Genomic DNA, 20,541 nt, shown 5'->3' on the forward strand with positions numbered 1-20,541 from the left:
CCCTCCCCACAAAGGCCCTCTCTGTTTCCTCAGCCTCCCCATTATTCTCTGCTGTCAACCTACCCTCTCAGGCCTCCTTAGCTCCCTCCCTCCATCCAACACTGAGTCATCGAAATTAAACCTTCAGCTCACCATTTGGACAGCATAACCATTTTACACAGTGTGAAGATTGCCAGGGTACAAATTGTACACACAGGTGCAAATTACTGGTAGCCTAGTTATAGTCTGTTTATCTTCGCAAATGTCTGTTGGGTGTCTTGGCTCCACCCTGCATGATCCTCTGGCCACCTAGCTGGGCTGCCCTCTCTCTCCCTCTTCCTTATATTCTTATATGATTTTAAAAAGACCTTTTTTTTTAAAATTATTTTATTGAGGTCATATTGTTTTATAACATTGTGTAATTTCAGGTGTACATTATTATATATCAGTTTCTATATAGACTGCATCTTGTTCACCACCAATAGTCTAGTTTTTATTTGTCACCATACACATGTGCCCCTTTACCCCTCTCGACCCCCCCGCCCCTCTGGTAAGCATCAATCTGTCCACTTTATCCATGTGTTTGTTTATCTTCCACATGTGAGTGAAATCATACAGTGTTTGTCTTTGTCTGGCTTATTTTGCGTAGCATAATACCCTCAAGGTCCATCCATGTTGTTGCAGATGGCATGGTTTTGTCTTTTTTTATTGCTGAGTATATATTGTATATATATACCACATTGTATATATATATACCACATGTGTTGTATATACATATATATCACCATTGTATATCTATACCACATCGTCTTTATCCATTCATCCATTGATGAGCACTTGGGTTGCTTCCACATCTTGGCTATTGTAAATAATGCTGCGATGAACATAGGGATGCATAGATCTCTTTGAATTGTTGATTTCATGTTCTTTGGATAAATACCTAGTAGTGGGATAGCCAGATCATATGATACATCGGTTTTTAATTTTTTGAGAAATTTCCAAACTGTTTTCCATAGTGGCTGAACCAGTTTGCATTCCCACCAGCAGTGTTCCCTTTTCTCCACATCCTCCAACATTTGTTATTTCTTGTCTTGTTAGTTATAGCCATTCTGATGGGTGTAAGGTGATATCTCATTGTAATTTTGATTTACATTTCCCTAATAATTAGTGATGTTGAACATCTTTTCATGTACCTGTTGGCCATCTGTATATCTTCTTTGGAAAAATGTCTGTTCATATCCTCTGCGCATTTTTTGATTGGGGAGAAAGGTCCTTTTAAACTGGCTCTTTCAGGTTATTTTGAAGCTGGTCTTTATGAAACCCTAAGACACATTAAAGCAAGTGTTATCCAGACACATAGGTGTCCAAGTCCCTTGGACTAAACTTCTTTTCTAGACACCAAACCACCCCGTTTATTTGTTCATTCATTCATTCCTTCACTCATGCATTCTTCAAATATTTATCTGGTTCTTACTCTTTACTAAATTCTATGCCAGGCACTGAGATACAAAGATCAGTAAGATCTAGCTTCCCCTCAAGGAGCACATTGTCTAGAAGGAGGCAGCGGACTTGTCAACAGATAGGCATAATGAAGCATTCCTGGGAAGATGGTGTGATGCGGTGTGGGGCACAACGTAGGAGCGGCCAATTCTAGCTGAGGTTGGGGGTGGGAAAGTCTCCGTAGGTACCCCTTGAACTGTTTCTGGACAGCTAGGTAGGAATTTTCCAGGTAGACAAGGTGGGAAGCATATTCCAGGTGGAGGAAGCCACCAAAGCAAAGGCCCAGAGGTCTGCACCCGCACTGTTGTTGGAACTGCCAATAGTTTGTGCTGAGATTTAATTGTGGCATTCATTTGTACCGAGTAAGAGGAGGATGAAGGAAAGGGAGGAGTTGTGAGGATGGGGCAAGGTTGTTTATTTTGTGCCAAAAAGGGTATTTGGACTGATGAGGAGGTCAAAGGGAGAAGTGAGGAGAGCGCAGAGCTGTCTTTGAGTCATCAGGCTTCATTGAGGGGAGGGGTCCTAGGACTGTATCAGAGGGGCACAGAGGTCTCTAAAGTGCATGCCCAGGCTCCTGGCAGCCCTGGCCCAGGGCCCACCAGCAACACATAGATTCTTTGCTTGGTAGGCCTAGACTGTGCAAGTATGTATTAGAGTTAAAGGTTATTGTAATGGGAGGTGGCAAAGTGTGTGTGGGGGGGTGGGTGTGTAAGAGGGGATACCTCTGGACAAGAGGAGGAAGAGAAGAGCAAGAGAGTTTACATTGAACCCCCGGCCTCCATCCATCTGTCTGCCTATCTACCTACCTACCTACCTACCTACCTACCTACCTATCTTTGTCTGTCTGTCTATTTATCTAATGGTATCTTCCTGTAGTGCCCTGACCCCAGGATGGTTGCTTAAAGAAAAAGATTTTATTTGAGAAAGGAAAGGAAGCATAGAGAAGAATCAGAACAAGCACATTAATTGATGGGGGCCCAAGAAATCCATAGGAACTTAGGAACACTGAGAATGTTAAACTCTTTACCTTCCTTCCTGGGGTGCCTGTTAAGCAGAAAATGTCACACCTCTAACCAGACAAACCAGGCCCACCGAGCCAGTAGCTGACCCTCTCAAACGACAGGACATGTCTGGCAGCTCTCAAATGTTCTTGGGGCCGGCTCCTCACCAGGCAACAGGTGTGACCAGTGAAGATATCTTTAGCTTCTAATATAATCTTTCAATTTAATTTCTGAATAACTAATACATTTACTTTGTTCAAAAACCAAAAAGTATCCAAGGTTAAGGGACACTTCCCCTTCCCATTCCATCATTTTCTCATCCCTTTCCACAGTTAATCACTGTTATTAGTTTTTTACTTATCTTCCCAATTTCTTTATGCATAAGTAAGCAAAATGTAATGTAAAAAGGAATGTAAATGCTTATTCCCCCACTTTCTACAAGTTGTAGTATCTGATACCCAGTGTTCCACACCCTGCTTTTTCCCTTCAGCTATTACGTCTTGGAGACTTTCCATGTCAGTTCATAGACGCCTTCCTTGTTCTTTTTACAGCTGCATGAGAGTCCTTGGACCTTAAGTTATACAACCAACCCCCCATTGATTGGCATGTAGGGTTTTCCCAGTCCTTTGTTATTATGAACAAGGCTGCAATTATATTACGTTGTATATGTGTCACTGCCCATATATGCTAGTATATTTGTAGGATACATTTCTAAAACGAGAATTGCTGGGTCAAAGTGGACATTTTGATAGATAATGACAAATTTCCTTTCCTAGGTGTTTTACCAATATACATTCCTACCACCTCACCTCCTTCCCCTCAGCTTTGGCAGCAGAGTGGGTTTTAAAATGTTCAGGGTTTGACAAGCTAATAGGTGAAAAATCTTATGCCAGCAGAATTCTAATTTGCATTTCCTTCACAAATGTCGCTGAATAAATGTTGAGGAGGCATTTGCCTGTGTATGTTCGAACTGTCTTTTTCAATCTAAAGCGAACCATCCTGGGGCTGGCCAGGTGGCGTAGTGGTTAAGTTCATGTGCTCTGCTTCCGCAGCCCAGGGTTCGTGGGTTTGGATCCCAGGCGTGGACCTATGCACCACTCATCAAGCCATATTGAGGCAGGCGTCCCACATATAAAATAGAGGAAGATGGGCACAGATGTTAGCTCAGCAACAATCTTCCTCACAAAAATAAATAAAGTGAACTATCCTAAAAGCCCAAGCTTAGAGCTTCCCACATGCATTTCCAATGTCTCTGGAACTTTGAGAAAATATAGACCTTTATTTAAAAAATAGCTTTTGACATTCTTTGAAAATAAAACAAGTGCCATCTACAAGTCACCACTGAAATGAAAACACTACAGGTATTTTGAAATTAACTTTTGGCAAACACAACAGAATCTGAAAAGACTAAAATCTCGTCCCGAGAAATTCATGACACTGTTTAAAGTAGCCCCGCTGAGGTTAAAACAGACTCATTAGAGTCTTTGTAAATGTAACATTTTTATTCCTATAATAAATATTTTCCCCATGGATCCACCTGTACCCCCTGCCCAAGTAGCACCTATACTGTTCTCTAGTCTTGAAAAGAGCATAAGGAAGTCCATAAGTGCTTTAAATAAGCCCTCCCTGTGTCCCAAATATCCCCTCCGGTGTGGATCCCTTTCCCTGATGGTCCCCAAACAGCCACCACCGCAGGCACTTGGGAACTAGATAAGAGGCAGAGTGCCATTTCTTTTCCCGCAAATAGCAAACTTTGCCAAGAGAGGTATACATTGTGGAGGGCTCAGCTGTTGGCACACCTGGGGTGTGACAGAATAGCTGCAGGTTTTTGTTGTTTCTAATCCTAAAATTAATTTAATATTATGGCCATTGACTTACAGGCCTTAGCAAACAGAAAATAGCTGAATGACTAGCTCCTCAGGCAAAACCCAATCTGAGGTTTTTCTAGTGGTCCTCAAGGACCCCCAGCACCTTCCAGGGTGGGGTCCCCAGGTAAAGAGGCCATGGCCAGCAGCCGACAGCACCTGGGTGTCAGCATTCATTGAGACAGTAGCGTCCCTGACAAGCACAGCTGTTTTCTTCCCCACCCTTCCTCGCCCATCCCAGCCTGGGACTCCACCTCGGAAACTGGCCCAGCTGGTGTGGCCTCTAATGAGTGGTTGGGTCATGAGGTGGCCGACTTGGGCTGGGAGGGAGGCGGGAGCCCCCAGGGGTTAATTTACCCACATAGTTCTCAGCTGACTCAAGTCTCGGCCATCAGGCTTCCCCTGCACTCCCGGCCTTCCAGACTATCCTTGAGAACCCCAAGACTCAAAATTTGGACCATTTCTTGGACCTGGGAGGCTTGGGGAGACCTCTGGCTCTGTTTGTGGGACATCCTGCTGGCCTTGGCCCCTATCGACAAACCCCTATTTCCTGATGTGGCCTCACCTCCCCGGGAAGACCATTTTCTGTTTCTTCCCCCAGAAATCCTGGGCCACAGCCTCTGTGATCGGCTTCTCTCTCAGGGAAGACGTTTCAGGCTGGAGAGTAGGAGGTGGGAGGACTTGGGGGTGGAAAGGCATGCACACTGGCCCAGCTGAGAGGGTTGTGGATGGGTGTGAGGTTCTGGGAAACATGTCCTTTCGGCCCCTTCACTGCCCCTTCTGTTTGTTCCTGAGAGCAAGCTAGAGCATCCTGGATGGGAATTGTGACCTGGAGGAGTCCTGCCATTGAGCCTCGACCCAGCAGGACATGCCAGCAGAGCTTCCTTGTCCCTGGGAAGCCCCACCTGGCTTCAGTTAGGTCACCTGGCAGAATATGACTGTATGTCAGGGCTGGTGACCCTACAGGAAGGGAACCACCCATCTTCCCACCCTGCTCAGTTCTAGCCTAGAGGAAGGAGAAAGCAGCTGCTGAGGATGCACCAGGGGGCCACGGCTGTTGGTTCTGAGGAGGGGCTTCCATCACATTTTCACCCTGGCCTGGAACCTGGAGTTTCCATTTCAGCCCAGAGCTCAGCTGCTCATCTCAGCTCTAGCCTCAGGGATCACCAGCCCCCAGCCTCTCTGTCAGGCCTCAGCCTTTGGTGGGAGCGAGGAAATGGGGGTAGGGATATGCCACCATACTTCCAGTCAGCACCGTCCTAACGCCCTCTCTCTGCTCGCCCGCTCTTCAGGGCTTGGTTGGACCAGCTCTGCAGTGGGGCCCCTCTGCCCCATCCCAGGCCATGGCCAGCCCAGCTGTGTGGAGCAGGGCAGCTTCCAGAGCAGCTCTCAGGCCCCGCCTCACTTGGCGGCCCCTGCAGGTGCCACCACTCATGCCTACTTCCTCACCAGCAGGACCCAGGGCAAGACAGCGGCCACCACAGCCAGCACAGCGATGAGAGTGATAAGCAGTAGGGCTCGGGAGCGGCAGCAGAATGACCGGGTGGAGCTGGGTGCCGGGGATGCCTCAGAAAGCTCTGCCACGCTGCGCCGCGGCAGGACACTGTCCTGCTCCCCCAGGGGCATCCCATGGCGGCTGATGATGAAGATCTGTGGCTCCCGGGGCAGGCTGGGCAGCAGGTCCAAGGGCAGCTGGGCACTCTGACTTGGGGATGGTCTCCAGACAGGCTGAGAGATGGCCAGGGGGTTTGTGTGGCCCATGGTGTCCAGTGGTGGCACAGTGGGCAGACCCATGGGCACGGCCAGGCTCTGGGAGCTCTTGTCCAGCATGGAGGGCCAGCGGGAGCTCTTCTTGCTGAGGAAGGTGACGTAGCGGCAGATGGGACAGACGATGGTCCTCTGGACCTGCCCATCCACGCGAGTGGAGAGTAGGTACTTGACGAGGCAGTCATGGCAGAACATATGGCCACAGCTCAGTGTCCGGCTGGCGCCCTCCAGATCTCGGAACTTCTCGTAGCACACGGGGCACTCGCTGCCCAAGCTGTCCTTGCTCTCCCCTTCTGACATGGCCGCTCCGGGACGGCAGGGCCTTAGCTGTGAGAAGGAAGAGCCATGAGCATCAGTGCCTTTTTCCCTCCTTCTCTCCCCTTCCTAACTCCCTCCTACACCTCAGCTTCCTTCTTCCCTTTCTCCTTGTCTTCTGTTCTCTTTCTTTTCCTCCTACGCTTTCCTCTTCTGCTGCTCCTCCTCAGTGGTCAACCTGATTTAAATCAAGACCTGAGACTATAGCCTAAGACCCCCTAGGAGGAAATGAGGGGGCACTTCTGGAAGGGGGGATTGGGAGACAGATAAGGAGAGATCCCAGCTGCACTGGACTCTCGAAGGAGGTGCGTGCAGTGTGACGAAGGTGTAGCCTCCTGATACCCTAGCTTAACCATGGCATGCACACACAGTGAGATCACCATCTAGCCTCTTTCTGGTTCAATGCCAGAAATGAAGGCAGGAAGACCCAGTTCTCAGGGGAAGAAGGTGGCTAAGCAGATGCTCCCCCAGCCTCAGTCCGGACTCCAGTGGGCCTGCATCCAGAGGGGCCGATTTCCAGAACAGCCTCGGCTACTCCTCACCCTCCCTGCTCAGGGGTTGGTTGATCCACTGGGTTGTATCCACCCATTGGATTGCATTCCTCTGTGCTAAGTGTGACTGTAAAACAACGACTGTTTTGAAAATAAAGCTCAGAACTTACACATCCCAGTGCCTCCTGGCCCTCTGCATAGTCACATCAAGGAGCTGTGGGCTCATTCCTCCACCTGCCAAGTTCAGTCATTCTTCAGATTCTTCTTACAGGGCTGCCTGGGGCAGCGAGAGAACTTTCTGCTTACCCTAGGTGAGGGCAGATTTCATCCTTCGAGGATATGTCTGATATTTTGGAAATGGCCAAAAGCCACAGGGAGTCAAGCCTGCTGAGAAAGTAAATGGGTGCTCAAGCGGCATGATACTGTTTTGAATCAAAGATATGGAGTCACCATGAAGTAACAGCATAGGTTTTAAACATTATCTGAGAGCAAAGGAGAGGCCCCAAAGATGTTCTCAGCAATGGCAGAACTGTTGGATGAAGTACATAGCTTCCCAGGATGATAACTTTGAAGGGAAAGACCCATTTGGGTATATGGCGAGGTCCAAGTGTCCTCATTTAAAAGTCCCCAGTATCATAACTGTGTAGTCTAAATTTATCTAGAACAGCCTCTTTAAAGGGACTGTGATCACCTGTTATTGATATATTCTTCCACCAATGACAGAGACAAAAGACCCCTGAACACACTGACAAACAGATCTGTGTGGCCGCCCCCAAACCTGAGAGATAGCATAATGGAAACAAGATTAGTTAATAGGAAGGACAAACTATAGTTTGTCAAATCACAAGTCTTTTGGAATCTCTCCCCTCTCTTGGCTTGGTTTCAAATCCATTTGCCAAGTTAAAAATGTCCCATAACTAAGAAAAAGCAAAAATATGTAGAGGTGGGGATAGAGGGCCTGGGAGCCTGCAGGTAGCACCAAACCTTTGCAGAGGTTTTCATGCTTTGGTCTCTGAGGTGGTCAAGGTGGTGCCCAGGCTGAGGGTGGGGGTTTCAAGTTCTCAGACTCTGGAGCTGGGTTCAAATCCTTGATATACCCATTCCTGTCTGTATAACCTCAGGCAAGTGTTTAACCTCTCTGAGCCTCAGTTTCCCATCTATACAATGGGGTTGATAATAATAGTTCTACCTTCCTTTGAGAGTTGTTCAGAGTATTAAGTGAGCTAAGGTGAGTGAAGAGTCTGGCACGCAGAATGACGTAGGCGTCATTGTTAAGGCAGGCCAAGTCCTCGCCGCTCCTAGCATCTGCCTTCCCTTCCTTGCCTCTCCTCCCTAGATGCTCCTTATGATGTAGATGACTAAAAAATCACACCACCCTGACAGAGGCAGCTCCCCTCAAATTAGAATAACTGAACAAGATGACAATAGATTAGGTAAGTGATGGGCAACGGATAAAAATGAAGATGGTGATTCCAGTGTTTCTCAGTTGTTTTCATTTCATAACACACTTGCAAATGTCTAAACTAAACCGGGGTTATTCTCAGGATGACCATGATTTTCTTAAGCCAACCAGCTGCTAACATGACCTCCTGCATTTCATAACTCCTCACAGGTGTATGGTGAGAATTCCTTCCATGCATCCATCCATCCATCCATCCATCCATCCATCCACCATCCAATTATTCAACAAATATTTACAGAGCACCTGCCATGTGCTAGGTACTGAGTGAGGCACTGGGGATACATAGTGATCAAGAAAATCCTTCATGAAACTTTAGAGCCTAATGGACAGTTATAAGTTTTCTTAAAAAAGAGAATTTTTTTTTTTAGAAAGGAGGAATGATGAACAATAGCTTAAGTCATTTGAGTACGTGAGAAATAGGTATCAAGATAGGCAAGACAATGAAAGCAGATAGATAAGAGAATGCTCGGGGAAGAAAGGACTTTTGAGGTGATTTAGTTAAATATAGTTTTATAGGTGAGCAAACCCAGGTCCAGAGAGGGGGAACTGACTTGTCTGAGGTCACCTGAGAAGGTGATGGAGAGGGAGATGGCAGAGAGAGAAGATTCCCGGGACGACATAGAGAACATTATTAGACTTGGTTGATAGATTGGTGAAGGGATATTAGCTAAGTCAGGAAGCACATCCTTGGAATGAGCGGGGGAGAGGGGGTGGACCTCTGTCTCATCCGCGTTTAAGAACAAGTAAAAGGGATCCAAGGGATGCAAAAGACATCCCAGGTTCCCACTGATGGCCTTTCGGGACAATCCTTTCTCCTTCCTGTGCCTCAGGAGAGCACACCATTCACATCTGGATAGTACACCCTCCTTCCCCACCTTCTTCCCACCTCCCCTTCTCAGTCTTTCCCTGACCCCTCCCTCCTTGAGTCCCTCCCTTTCTGTTAATTCCATTTCATTCGTTCTCTATCCTTGAGTTCCTCTTATGGGCCTGACTCTGTCTCGAGTGCTGGGGTCAGGGGGAGCGGGGGAAAGGGCAGCAGAAGAAATGCAAGGAACAAGTCTGGCTTGGGCACAAACTAGCTAAATAACAATGTGAGACATTATATGACAAAAGGCATCCCTGTTGGTGCTTTAGGAAGCTGCGGGAGAGGAGGGCTGGAAAGTCTTAGGTGACCAGTGTCGAGGTAATAATAAATAATTATAACAGCTACTATTTACTGAACACTAATTATGTGCTTGGCATTTTGCATCCCTTCCTCATTTAATCCTGACTACAACTCTGGGAGGTAGGTATTATCTCCATTTTACACGTGAGGGAACTGAGGCTCAGGGCTTAAGTAACTTGTTCAAAGTCACACGGCTAGTACAGGGCAGACCCAGGATCCGAGCCCAGGTCAGCCTGGTTAGGGAGCCCATGCCATGTACCACCACCTCTAGTGACAATTCAGATGTGCCTTCATGGAGGGCATTCCAAGCCTTGGTCCAAAGACTAGATGAAGAATTGAGAACAAGATGGCAGAATAGGAGGTTCCAGCCCTCATACCTCTACAGAAACACTGATTTAACAAACATCCCTGGATGAAAATACCTCGTGAGAGCTCCAGAACCCAGTTGTGTATGTTAAATCTGTATAACTTTTTGTATGTCAATCATAACTCAGTAAAGTGGTTTAAAAAAAAAAAAGGAATAGATGAAGAAGCATCAGTGGAAAAGTGACTACCCCAACTTCCCTCCTCAGAGTGATTCTAAACAGAGCTGCCACTCCAGCCACCTGTGAGGCAGGGCAGGACAAGGGCTGGCCCAAGGGGAGCTGACCTGATGAAGCCCCAGTGCCCAGCTTCACCCACAGCAGCAGCCCATTGTGAGGACTGCTTGGGGGGCATGAACTGCCCAGGCAGCCCTCCTCCCCCCCACCTTGGGACAATGAGCCTGTAGAGCAGAGTGACACTTCTAGGCACCCAGACTTCCCTCCTGGATTCCCAATGTAAGGCTTCAGCTATGACCACTTCCCCACCCCTCCACACCACACACACATACACATACGCACACACACACTCCCACACCCCTGCATCACTCCAGTTTCAGTCCAGAACCTTACCAAGCTCTGACTGCTCCTTCCCCGCCCCCAGCTGGGCTCCCAGACTCACTTTGGCTGGGACCAGGGAGAGCAGCATCCACCTCTCCACCCGCGGCCTCCGCAGAGCAGATCTGAGCCACCCAGAGGTGTTGGGCAGGCAGTACGTCCTCCTCCTGCTGTCATTGTGACGGCCGCCGCTGAGGCATTTCCTAATGACTGAGCAGGTCGGGAGGACAGTGCCAGGAAGTGAATGTCGCCCAACCTGTTTGAGGCCAGGAGGCTCTTGGCATTGCTCAGGGGGTTGGCAGCTGGTGGAGTCAGGTGATCTTGATGAGGATGCTAGAAGAGGAGCCCCCTGTTGAGAAGGAGCCCAAGGATGGGTTCTCGAAACAAGCAGGGAGTCTCACAATGGAGGCAGTGACCCAGGACCCCTTTGAGTGAGGCTCCCCATAGATGGGTCTTCCCATTCCAACAATAAGAAAGTCATGCTCACAGTCCTTCCACCCTCCTGGACCCATTTCAGTGATCCCCTCCACCCCATCGTGCACAGGGTGAAGGGGTCAGATCAGCCTCAGTAAGGCATCGCTACCCAAAGTCATGTACAAAAATTTGGGTGATGTGCCTGTGTGCATTTGTCATTCATCGAACATTCAGAGGGGCTCAGAGCTCCAAAAGACCAAACACCGCTGGGATAAAGAATGAGGCAGAGGGGCTGGCCTGGTGGAGCAGCAGTTAAGTTCGTATGCTCCTCTTTGGCGGCCCGGGGTGCATGCCGATTTGGATCTCAGGTGCAGACCTATGCACCACTTATTAAGCCATGCCGTAGTGGCATCCCACATATAAAGTAGAAGAAGATGGGCACAGATGTTAGCTCAGGGCCAATATCCCTCAGCAAAAAGAGGAGGATTGGTGGCGGATGTTAGCTCAGGGCTAATCTTCCTCAAAAAAAAAAGAATCAGGCAGAGTAAAACCAATGAAGTAGAAAGGCACACCTGCATGGCAAGAAGTCCCTGATTTCATGTGAAATAGAAGCAAGTTTCAGAACAGTCTGTACAATATGATTCTATTTATGGAAATGATAATATACGATAATCTTTATAGAGAAAAATCTGAAAGAAGACACATCAAACTTGATAGTAATAATCTCTGGCGGGACTTTCTCATTTATACGTTCCTATGATATTTGAATTTTCACCCCAAATGTGTGTTTCTTTCATGATCAGAAAAAAAAAAAAATCAAGAATAAGGCAGGAGCCAAGCCAGGGGAACTGGAAACCATTTTGGGAGAGCCCTCCAAGTCCTCTCAGGACTGTAGGCCAAGTCCTCAAGAAATCAGTTTTCTTCTGAAAAAAGGAGATTTCTAGATCCAAAGCACAATCAAGAATGAGTGTGACCCCATAGGGTACTCCAGGATGGCCCCACCCCCACCCCACCAACCACGGCCTGGCTCCATAGCCACCTTGAAGCTGGTAGGGGAGGACATCAGGGCAGTGCACCTGGCTACCTCTCCCAGGGACATAAAGATGGCTGAGAACCAACTGTCATGACAGTCTCTCATGTTCTTTCCCCAGGAGCCAAATGTGAGGAGGCCCAGGTAGTCCTAGATTTAGCAAATAGAAATGTAGACAGCCCAGGTGAATTTGTATGTCAGATAAATAACAAATAGTTTTTTAGAATAAATATGCTCAATGCAATATTTGGGACCTACCTGTACTAAAAAAGTATTCATTGTTTCTCTAAAACTCAAATTTCATTGGGCATCCTACATTTGATTTTGTAACTCTAGTCCCAGAAGCCTCCCCAAATTTCTCTCCTTCTATCAGCACCTCCAGGGGCCCCTTCAGCAGCATGGCTCACAACTCTATCTATGGCTTTCTGGGGGTTCCTGAAAAGGATCCCAAATACCTCAGCATCAGCATCCTTGTGTGCCTCGGAGAGGGTACTGAGCCAGGCGGGGCTGCCCTTAGACCCAGACTAATGTGATGTGATTATAGGGTAATAGGAAGTTCCTGAGGCCCCCAAATCTTTTTCACTGGCTCTGACATGAATCTTGACTTTGAAGATTACCTTAAATATATAAATATGTATTACTATAGTCTGTCACAGTTTTGTGTTCCAAAATAAGAATTCCACTTTAAAAATTACGTATATAAATGTATGTGCGTGTGTATATATATTTTACATATACAATCTATGTACATATATGTATATACATATGTACAATACACACACACATACAACTTATCTGAGAGAGTAAATATATCAGCTGGAAAAACCTTAGCTTGACTTTATCAGGTTGGCTCTAGCCATCTAGCAAGGTCCTGAGAGAGTGGGACATAGGACTGTTAAGTCTTGAGAAGCAGAAGGGAATTAGTTATCAGGAAAGGCTGCTAGCACAGGCATATTAACTAGGAGAATCTACACTATAGGATTTGATAGTAGGGAGCTCTAGGAAGTTAAAACCAGTGCAGAAGCATTCACAAATGCTCTCCATGTGTTTATATAAAGTGCCGTGTACCTTTGAGTAAGTTACTTAATCCCGCTGTACCTTAGTTGCTTCATCTGAAAAATGGAGATAATAGTACCTACTCTACGGGACTATTGGGATGATTAAATGAAGGGATGCAAATAACGTGCCTGGAACCATGCCTCTTATGCATTAATGGCTTCATCAGCATTATCTACCATGGTCATCATCATCATCATCATCATCATAGCAAAAAGAGAAGCTGAAAGAGGGGTAAGAGGACTTGAATACCTCCTACTCTAAGGGGCCTGGCCAATCTGGTCCTGGCTTAGTGATTAAGGTATCTACTGCAAATCCCACCAGATTTTATGGTATCCTGTTCTTCTCAGCAGAAAGGACAAATGCAGGCTGAACTGTAGAAAACTAGTTTTTAGCTCAGGGAGGGATGGGACCAGTGACGTCTGCTCTGGTCAGGCCCCATTGGAGAGTTGTGTCCCATTCGGGGCCTCACTGCGGGTGGTGTTGCCGAGGCACTGAAGCATGTTCTGGGGAAGAGGCTGCCCAGGATGGGGATGAGTCTGTGACCATTTTGGCCCCTTAAGAAAAGACCTCCCTTGGAGAGACCTCTCTGAGGGTAGGGGGCTTCCAGACAAGGGAGAATCCTGGCTGATGCTGACTGACTGCCAACTGACCGTGGGTACAGTTTCTATGAGGGATGAACAGCTGGCCCAGGATGGGAGTCCTCAAATACTAGAATCACCTGGAGAACTGATTAAAGATACAGCTTCCAGGCCCTGTCTCAGGACTTAGCAGGTCTTGGGAGGGGCCTAGGAAACTACATTCTATATTTGTTTTTTTAAATTGGATGGATAAAGGAATGGATAGATAGTGATAATGCAAGAATAGTATAAGCTAATTGTGGAATCTAGGAGTTGGATATATGGGTTCTCATTGTAGAATTCAATTCTTTTTCAAATTTCACTTCTTTCAAAAAGTTTTTGCTGTATGTTTGGAATTGTCATAATAAATGTTGAAACAACACAACTCAATTTCTTGAATAAATAATATATTCAGATGATTGAAAAATGAAACAGTGTTTAAAGATCTGCAGCAGAGTTTCCCTCCCCTTGATGTCCCCCATCTGCCCATTTCCTCTGCACTCATTAGGATGGCTACTATCAAAAAAACAGAAAATAACAAGAGTTGGTGAAGAAACGGAGAAATCAGAACCCTTGTGCACTGCTGGTGGGAATATAAAATGGTGCAGCCACTGTGGAAAACAGTATGGCAGCTCCTCAAAAAATTAAAAATAGAATTACCATATGATCCAGCAATTCCACTTGTGGGTATTTACCCAAAAGAATTGAAAGCAGAGACTCCAACAGATACTTGTACACCCATGTTCATAACAGCATTATTCACAACAGCCAAAAGGTGGAAGCAACCCAAGTGTCCATTGACAGGTGAATGGATTAACAAAATGCGGTGTAGTCATACAACGGATTATTATTCAGCCTTAAAAAGGAAGAAAACTCTGACACATGCTACAGCATGGATGACCTTTGAGGACATTATCCTAAGTGAAGTAAGTCAGTCACAAAAGGACAAATACTGTATGATATCACTTATATGAGGTCCCTAGAGTAGTCAGATGCATAGAGATAGAGAGCAGAATGTGGTTGCCAGGGGCTGAGGGGGAGGAATGGAGAGTTATTGTTTAATGGGTAGAGTTTCCGTTTAGGAAGAAGAAAAGACTTCTAGGGATGGATGGTGGCGATGATTGCATAACAATGTGAGTATACTGAATATCACTGAACTGTACATTTAAAAATGATTAAGATGGTAAATTTTATATTATGTGCATTTTACGATAATTTTTTAAAAAATTAACCACTATCATTATAATTCTTGTGCAGCTTATTTATTTTTGTGTCTACATGAGCAAATACAGATATAGATTCTTATTCTCCCTTCTTTTTTTTTTTTTTAACCGAAGGATAGGGCACCGCATACATGCTTCTGCATCTTGTCTTACTCAACACTACATCTTGGAGCTTTCTCCATTATCAGCACACGCATAGTCTGAGTTTTTGGAATTCAAGTTTTTAGCAGCTTCTCTAGGTAACATCAAAGGGCAGCCTGTTTGGGAACCTCTGGCCTGGGAGATGGCTGGGGTTCCAGGTAGCTGGGAGACATGCTCCTTCCTCCAGGCTAGGTGGAGGAACACCACAGGCTGAGGTGGCTCTTTCAGACAGAGGTGCTTCTCTGTCCCTACCATCTTACAGTGTCCCAGTGTAGCATTCTCCACAGCAGCATCCCCAGGGAAGTGGAATCCCCACGGCTCTTGGGTCTCCTGCTCCCCTGGAAGGGACTCTGGGTGTCTAGCAGCAGGGGCACTCTGCAGCTCCACCTTCTCTCCAGCCCCAGCAGGCAGGGGCCACCCTAATAAGACGGCATCACTCATGTCATTCAGAACCATATGCCAGGGCTGACATTTTAATAAGGGTAAAGTGAGTCACCCCAAATATTGAAGGCAGAGGGGGATGGGAGCCCGGGGAGCACATGTGGAGCCAGAAACTGCAGGCTGGGCCCTGAGGCATAGGAGTGCAGAGGAGGAGGGAAGGGGAGGGAGGAGAGGGAGAATGTGATTATGGGTTAAGGTCAACCTTTGCTAGGGCAGAAGCTCTTAGTCTTTTTCTATCACTGCCATCCGTGAAAAGACACTGGACAACGCTCTTCTCCATCTGAACATGTTCCTGTGGGCACACCTGGACCACTGATCAGGGCCTGGATCAGGGACATCAAGGGCTGTGTGTGGTTTGGAGACAGGAAGCCGTTGCCCTGACTGCCCATATTCGGCCAGTGGAGGCTTGCTCAGTCCTGGCTGTGGATGAGGCCGGAGTCATTCAAGGGAGATTGGGGGTGGGGTGTGGGGGGTGGGAGTGTGTGTTGGGGGGGAATAGGGTGGGGTGGGGGGCAAGCTGGCTGCGCCCTTGTACGCACTCATGGTGGTTGCAATTAAAAGACGCCCAAGGGGCAGGAGGTGGGGCATCTCCTGGCCATAAGTGTGGGTGTGCACATGACCCTTGACCCTCCTCCCGCCCTGCCTCCACTCATGGGAGTCCTGACTGGCCTGGGGAAGCTAGGCAGATGAAAAGGCCTAACCAGGGAGAGCAGAGGATCCCGAAAGTGTGGAGTGGAGGATTCCCTGATCCCTAGGGAAGTCCACACAGAGGCCAAGGCTTCAGTGATCCCTTAAGATGCCCTGCTCCACCTCCCTGCCACCTCCTAGCCCAGTCCAGCCAGCGAGGCCACATTCCCCACAGTGAAACTGGGGAGGACCCTGAGTTGGGTGCAGCCCAGCCATCTCCCCACCAATTTGCAGTTCTTGGGCCCTGGTCCTGCTTGGTTCCAGCCAGTTCAGGGGCCTCCTTTGGAGTTTCAGTTCATTCATGGCCCTGTGAATTCTCTGGGCTGGCCTCCTCACTCCAAGGTGCCCACGCCTCTGAAATCTCTGTCTTACCTGCTCCCTTTGTCCCACCCCAGGGGCTCTCCCCCATTATTACATAGCCAGGGGAAACCTATGGCCTTTGAACAGAAAACAAAGGTGCCCTTCCTCCAGGTTGACCCAGGCCCTGCCAGGGCACATGGCTTGGTAGGCGGAATAAGGGCTACTTTTCATTCCCAACTTACCTACCTCCACGCTCAGCCCCCTTAGCCCAAACTGCACAGCGGTATGCAGCAGCCACAGAGTATCTTCACAAGTCCCACCCCATCACTCCCCTCCCTCTGCAGGCATCCATGGCTCCCCACTGCCCTCAGTACAAAGCCCACACTCCTTGGCCAGCACCTGAGGCCTTCGCTGCCTTTCCCAGACTCACTCCAGACATCCCCTCTGATATCAGTCGTGGCTTTCAGTTCAACACCTTGGACTTTTGGGCCTCTGTGGGGTTTTTTCCACACCTTTTTTTTTTTTTTTTTTTTTTTTAACTTGGAATGCCTTTCTACTTCATCCCCTCCCCACTGGCATCTCCATCTTCTAAGACCTTGAAGGAGAGGATCCTAACTCATCTCTGTAGATTCCAGCATAGGGCCTGGTATCACCAGAGCTTAATAAATTAGTGTTTGTTAAATGAATAAATCTACCTTCTCAAGTTTACCCAAGTGTGTGGGGTCTGGGGCTGGGGGCCTGCAAGGGGAGTTTGGGCAACATGGTCATTCTACTTTCTATTCTAAATTCCTTTGGAATCCACAGCAAAATTCCCTCCTCAAAGTCATAATGGACTGAGAACCTGGGTCTGGCCCGAGACAGGAGCTCGCCACTGGGTTACAGCCTTACTTAGCCACGTACCGCCAATGTTGTCTTTGAAGAAGCTGTGTCCTGGGCAGGGTCTCCAGAGGTGAGTCTGGGAGGGGAAGGAGGACGGGCTGGGGAAGAGAGAGGGATTGTGAAGGAATCCGGGGCTTTTGAGAGAGGAATCCCAGGGAGAAACGAACCTAATGCTTTCTCTTCCTAATTTTTGCCACACCAGAACGCCACCTAAACAACAGTTTACTTGATTTTTTTAATTGAGCCACATTTTAAACTTAAATATCTACTCTCGCCTCATTTTAAGCATCCATAGCTGTGAAATCAGAGGTTTGATGTTCTAATGATATTTTTAATAAGCAGCAAAATTAATACATACCGTTAAGTTAAAAAAAAAATTTCACCTGTGCACCACCTGAAGTCGTCACGCGCAGACCTTGGCACACGCTGACTAGGACCTATGAATGAAGGATGACGGCCAGGGGAGCAGACACAGACTGGGGATTCCACAGCCAGGAAGAGGCGACTTAGGGACTTTTCATGGCTGAGCCCAAGGCCGGGTTTAAATGCTTGAGCTGAGAGCCCTTTGGACCGGAAGCCACAGTGTGGGATCAAACAAGAATTCTGACTAAAGGAGACATATAACTTGGATTGGAGGATAAAAATGGCAAGGACCCGAGGGTGCGGGCTCCGACAAGAGGCAGAGCGCCTGGGAGGGGCACGGGGCGAGCTGGAAGGCGGTGAACGACGCCCCCGCGCGCGCGCGGCCGGTTCCTGCAGCGCGGTCAGCCTGCGCTCCCGGCACGGTTCCCTCTCCCGCTCACAACGCACACGGCCTCTCAAATCGCCGGCTCCGGGCGCAGAGATGCTCTGGGACAAGTCGGGGAAGGGCAGCTAAAGGAGAGAGCGCGGAGGTTTGTTCCCTGGGCGGAATGTGGAAGGGAAACCTCTCCCCGCTCCCTGGGGGTGGTGGCAGCGGCGGAGAAAGAGTGCTTGACACAAGCCTTTGACGGAGGGTTTGCTGCCTTCAGTCTTTATCCCAGAGCTGAAGGCCTGCCTGACAGCGGAAAGTCCTCGATGCTTGAGACACGTAAGGCCAGGGTCAGCGACAGAGTCAGGAGTGAAAAAAGTTATATATTTTCTAATTATAAAAACAGCACTACTGGGGCTGGCCCCGTGGCTGAGTGGTTGGGTTCACGTGCTCCGCTGCAGGCGGCCCAGTGTTTCGTTGGTTCGAATCCTGGGCGCGGACATGGCACTGCTCGTCGGGCCACGCTGAGGCGGCATCCCACATGCCACAACTGGAAGGACCCACAACAAGGAATGTACAACTATGTACTGGGGGGCTTTGGGGAGAAAAAGGAAAAAAATAAAATCTTTAAAAAAAAAAAAAGCACTACTGTTGACAAAAAGTGGAAATTCATAAAAGCACACATGAAAAAGAAACCTATAAACTCTACACCACTTCTACAGATGACTACCATAAATATTTTGGTGTTTATTCTTTCAACTTATATATATATAAAATATATGGTTATGTTAAAAATAATTATATATTATATAATGTACAACTATAATATATAATTATTTTAAGATAAGTGGGGTCACATTGTATAAATTCTTTTAGGACCTGATTTTTTTCAGTTGTTATCTTGTGATCTCCAACAAACATTCTTTTACACCCTCATTTTTAATGGATGTAGTCATTTATTTAATCTATTGATTGATATTTAAATTTTTTCCAATTTTTCCCTGTTATAAAAGATTTCTGGGGGGCCAGCCCAGTGGTGTAGTGGTTAAGTTTGCATGCTCTGCTTTGGCTGCCCGGGGTTTGTGGGTTTGGATCCTGGGTACAAACCTACAGACTGCTCATCAGGGCAGGCTGTGGCAGCATCCCGCATACAGAAAAAATAGAGGAGGAGTGACACAGATGTTAGCTCAGGGACAATCTTCCTTACCAAGTAATAATAATAATAATAATAATTTCTGCAATAAATGTTTTTATTGCAAAATCTTGGTGTTATTTCCTTAAAATAATTATTAGAAATGCAATTGATAAGTAAAAGTCTAATATAATTTTAAAGACATGATAAATATTGTCAAATTCCTTTTCAAAAAGTTGTACCAATTTAGACTCCCTCCAGCAGCATATGAAATTGCCTCTTGTCACCCTCACTCACCTTGCCTGGGTATTATTATAACTTTATCTTCACCAAAAAAACCCCTAAACCCAAAAAACCTTAAAATCTTCCACTTCTGTCTGTCATCACTGTCAATATCCCATCTCAAGAGACCGCCGGCAACTTGTCTGGAAGCTGCCATAGCCTCTTAACTTCCCTTCCTGCTTCCACTCTCCTCCGCTCACCCTGCCCGCCATGGTCTGTTTTCCACAGAACAGTCAGAGTTATCTTTTTGAAAACTTTTCTTTTCTTGCCTTTTGCTTCTGGTCATAACACACTGGCTTGTATCAGACTAGGATTCCTTTAGAGAACAAAGTAAAAACTAGATAAACACACACACACAGCTATTTTAGGGCTTCAGAGAGTAACCAATATGGGCAGAACTTAAGTAACTAAGATCCTGTAAAGAAAGAAAACACTTTGAGGTGAGGAAGATCTTCCTCCATTGCATTCTTTAGGGGAATTCCAAAAGGAATTTGTTGATTTGCTTGGAAGGCATTGATGCTGAGCAGAAAATGGTGGCCTAAAGTTTTGATGTTATCACAAGGGGCAAAAACTGGAGTTTAGCATCTGACAAGAAAGAAGGATCTGGTAAACACTCTAGGGTTTCAGTTGAGACCCCTGAAGGGCTATGACCTAGGAGTAAGGGGAATCCAGAAATAGAGCAGCCCATACAAGGCCTGGAACATCTCAGTTCCTGATTGGATCATATCATTTGACCCTAGTCTATCTGCTTGAAATAACAACAACAACAAAAAAACAAGAAATGTTTGCCTCTTCTGGAGAAACAACATCATCTAGAGCCTCTACAATTTTGAATCTACCCAGAATTCAATGTTTTACAAAAATTAGCAGATATGCTAGACCAAATAAACAAAAACTAAGAGAAAAAAGTAGAGATAGAAGCAGACCCAAGGGAGAAAAAGATATTGGTATTATTGTACATAGACTCTAATACATTCTGGAAAATAGATGGAGAGCTAGAAACAACTTTTAAAAAGAACCAAATGGAAATCTAGAATTGAAAAATACAGTTACTGAAATAAAAAAACTCTACAGACGGGTTTAACAGCAGGTTAGATAAAACAGAAGAGAGGATTAGTAAACTGAAAGCTAGGTCAGTAGAAAA

The 20,541-nt window shown here is 46.8% G+C and overlaps 2 protein-coding genes across 7 annotated transcripts in view; one reads left to right on the top strand and one right to left on the bottom strand.

The window, feature by feature from the left end:
* Positions 1–760: 760 nt before the first annotated feature.
* On the bottom strand, positions 761–10,697 carry RNF222 (ring finger protein 222). 4 transcript variants are annotated; one of them, XM_008532419.2, is made up of 4 exons: positions 10,527–10,653; positions 7,089–7,302; positions 5,795–6,439; positions 761–1,301 (listed from the first exon to the last, which is right to left on the bottom strand). In XM_008532419.2, the coding sequence occupies exons 3-4, from the start codon at positions 6,410–6,412 to the stop codon at positions 1,269–1,271; spliced, it is 651 nt and encodes a 216-aa protein (XP_008530641.1). In that variant the 5' UTR covers positions 6,413–6,439; positions 7,089–7,302; positions 10,527–10,653; the 3' UTR covers positions 761–1,268. The 4 variants fall into 4 exon arrangements, with proteins under 4 accessions (XP_008530641.1, XP_008530643.2, XP_070419494.1 ...); XM_008532421.2 differs by lacking the exon at positions 761–1,301 and having other exon boundaries at positions 3,740–6,439; positions 10,478–10,697; XM_070563393.1 differs by lacking the exon at positions 761–1,301 and having other exon boundaries at positions 3,740–6,439; positions 10,527–10,694.
* A 5,835-nt stretch (positions 10,698–16,532) lies between these two features.
* Positions 16,533–20,541, top strand: part of NDEL1 (nudE neurodevelopment protein 1 like 1) — a 61,534-nt gene continuing 57,525 nt past the window's right edge. Inside the window, exons 1-2 of one of the 3 annotated variants that reach the window (XM_070563391.1) lie at positions 16,533–16,578; positions 17,179–17,323. The gene's annotated coding sequence lies outside the window, so the exon portion shown is untranslated. Of the gene's footprint in view, positions 16,579–17,178; positions 17,324–20,541 lie in introns of those variants that run through there. The other 2 variants (XM_008532425.2, XM_070563387.1) reach the window with 2 other exon arrangements.

The sequence above is a fragment of the Equus przewalskii genome, chromosome 10, assembly GCF_037783145.1.
Source record: "Equus przewalskii isolate Varuska chromosome 10, EquPr2, whole genome shotgun sequence".
NCBI lineage: Eukaryota > Metazoa > Chordata > Mammalia > Perissodactyla > Equidae > Equus > Equus przewalskii.

Bases quoted from the DNA above. Each gene is read 5' to 3' on its own strand.
- RNF222 (XM_008532419.2), bottom strand. From the start codon at position 6,412: ATGTCAGAAGGGGAGAGCAAGGACAGCTTGGGCAGCGAGTGCCCCGTG. The intron at 1,302-5,794 runs GTGAGGAAGTAG...AATGTGTCTTAG, and splicing joins TCTTGCCCTGGGTCCTGCTG to GGTTTCATAAAGACCAGCTT.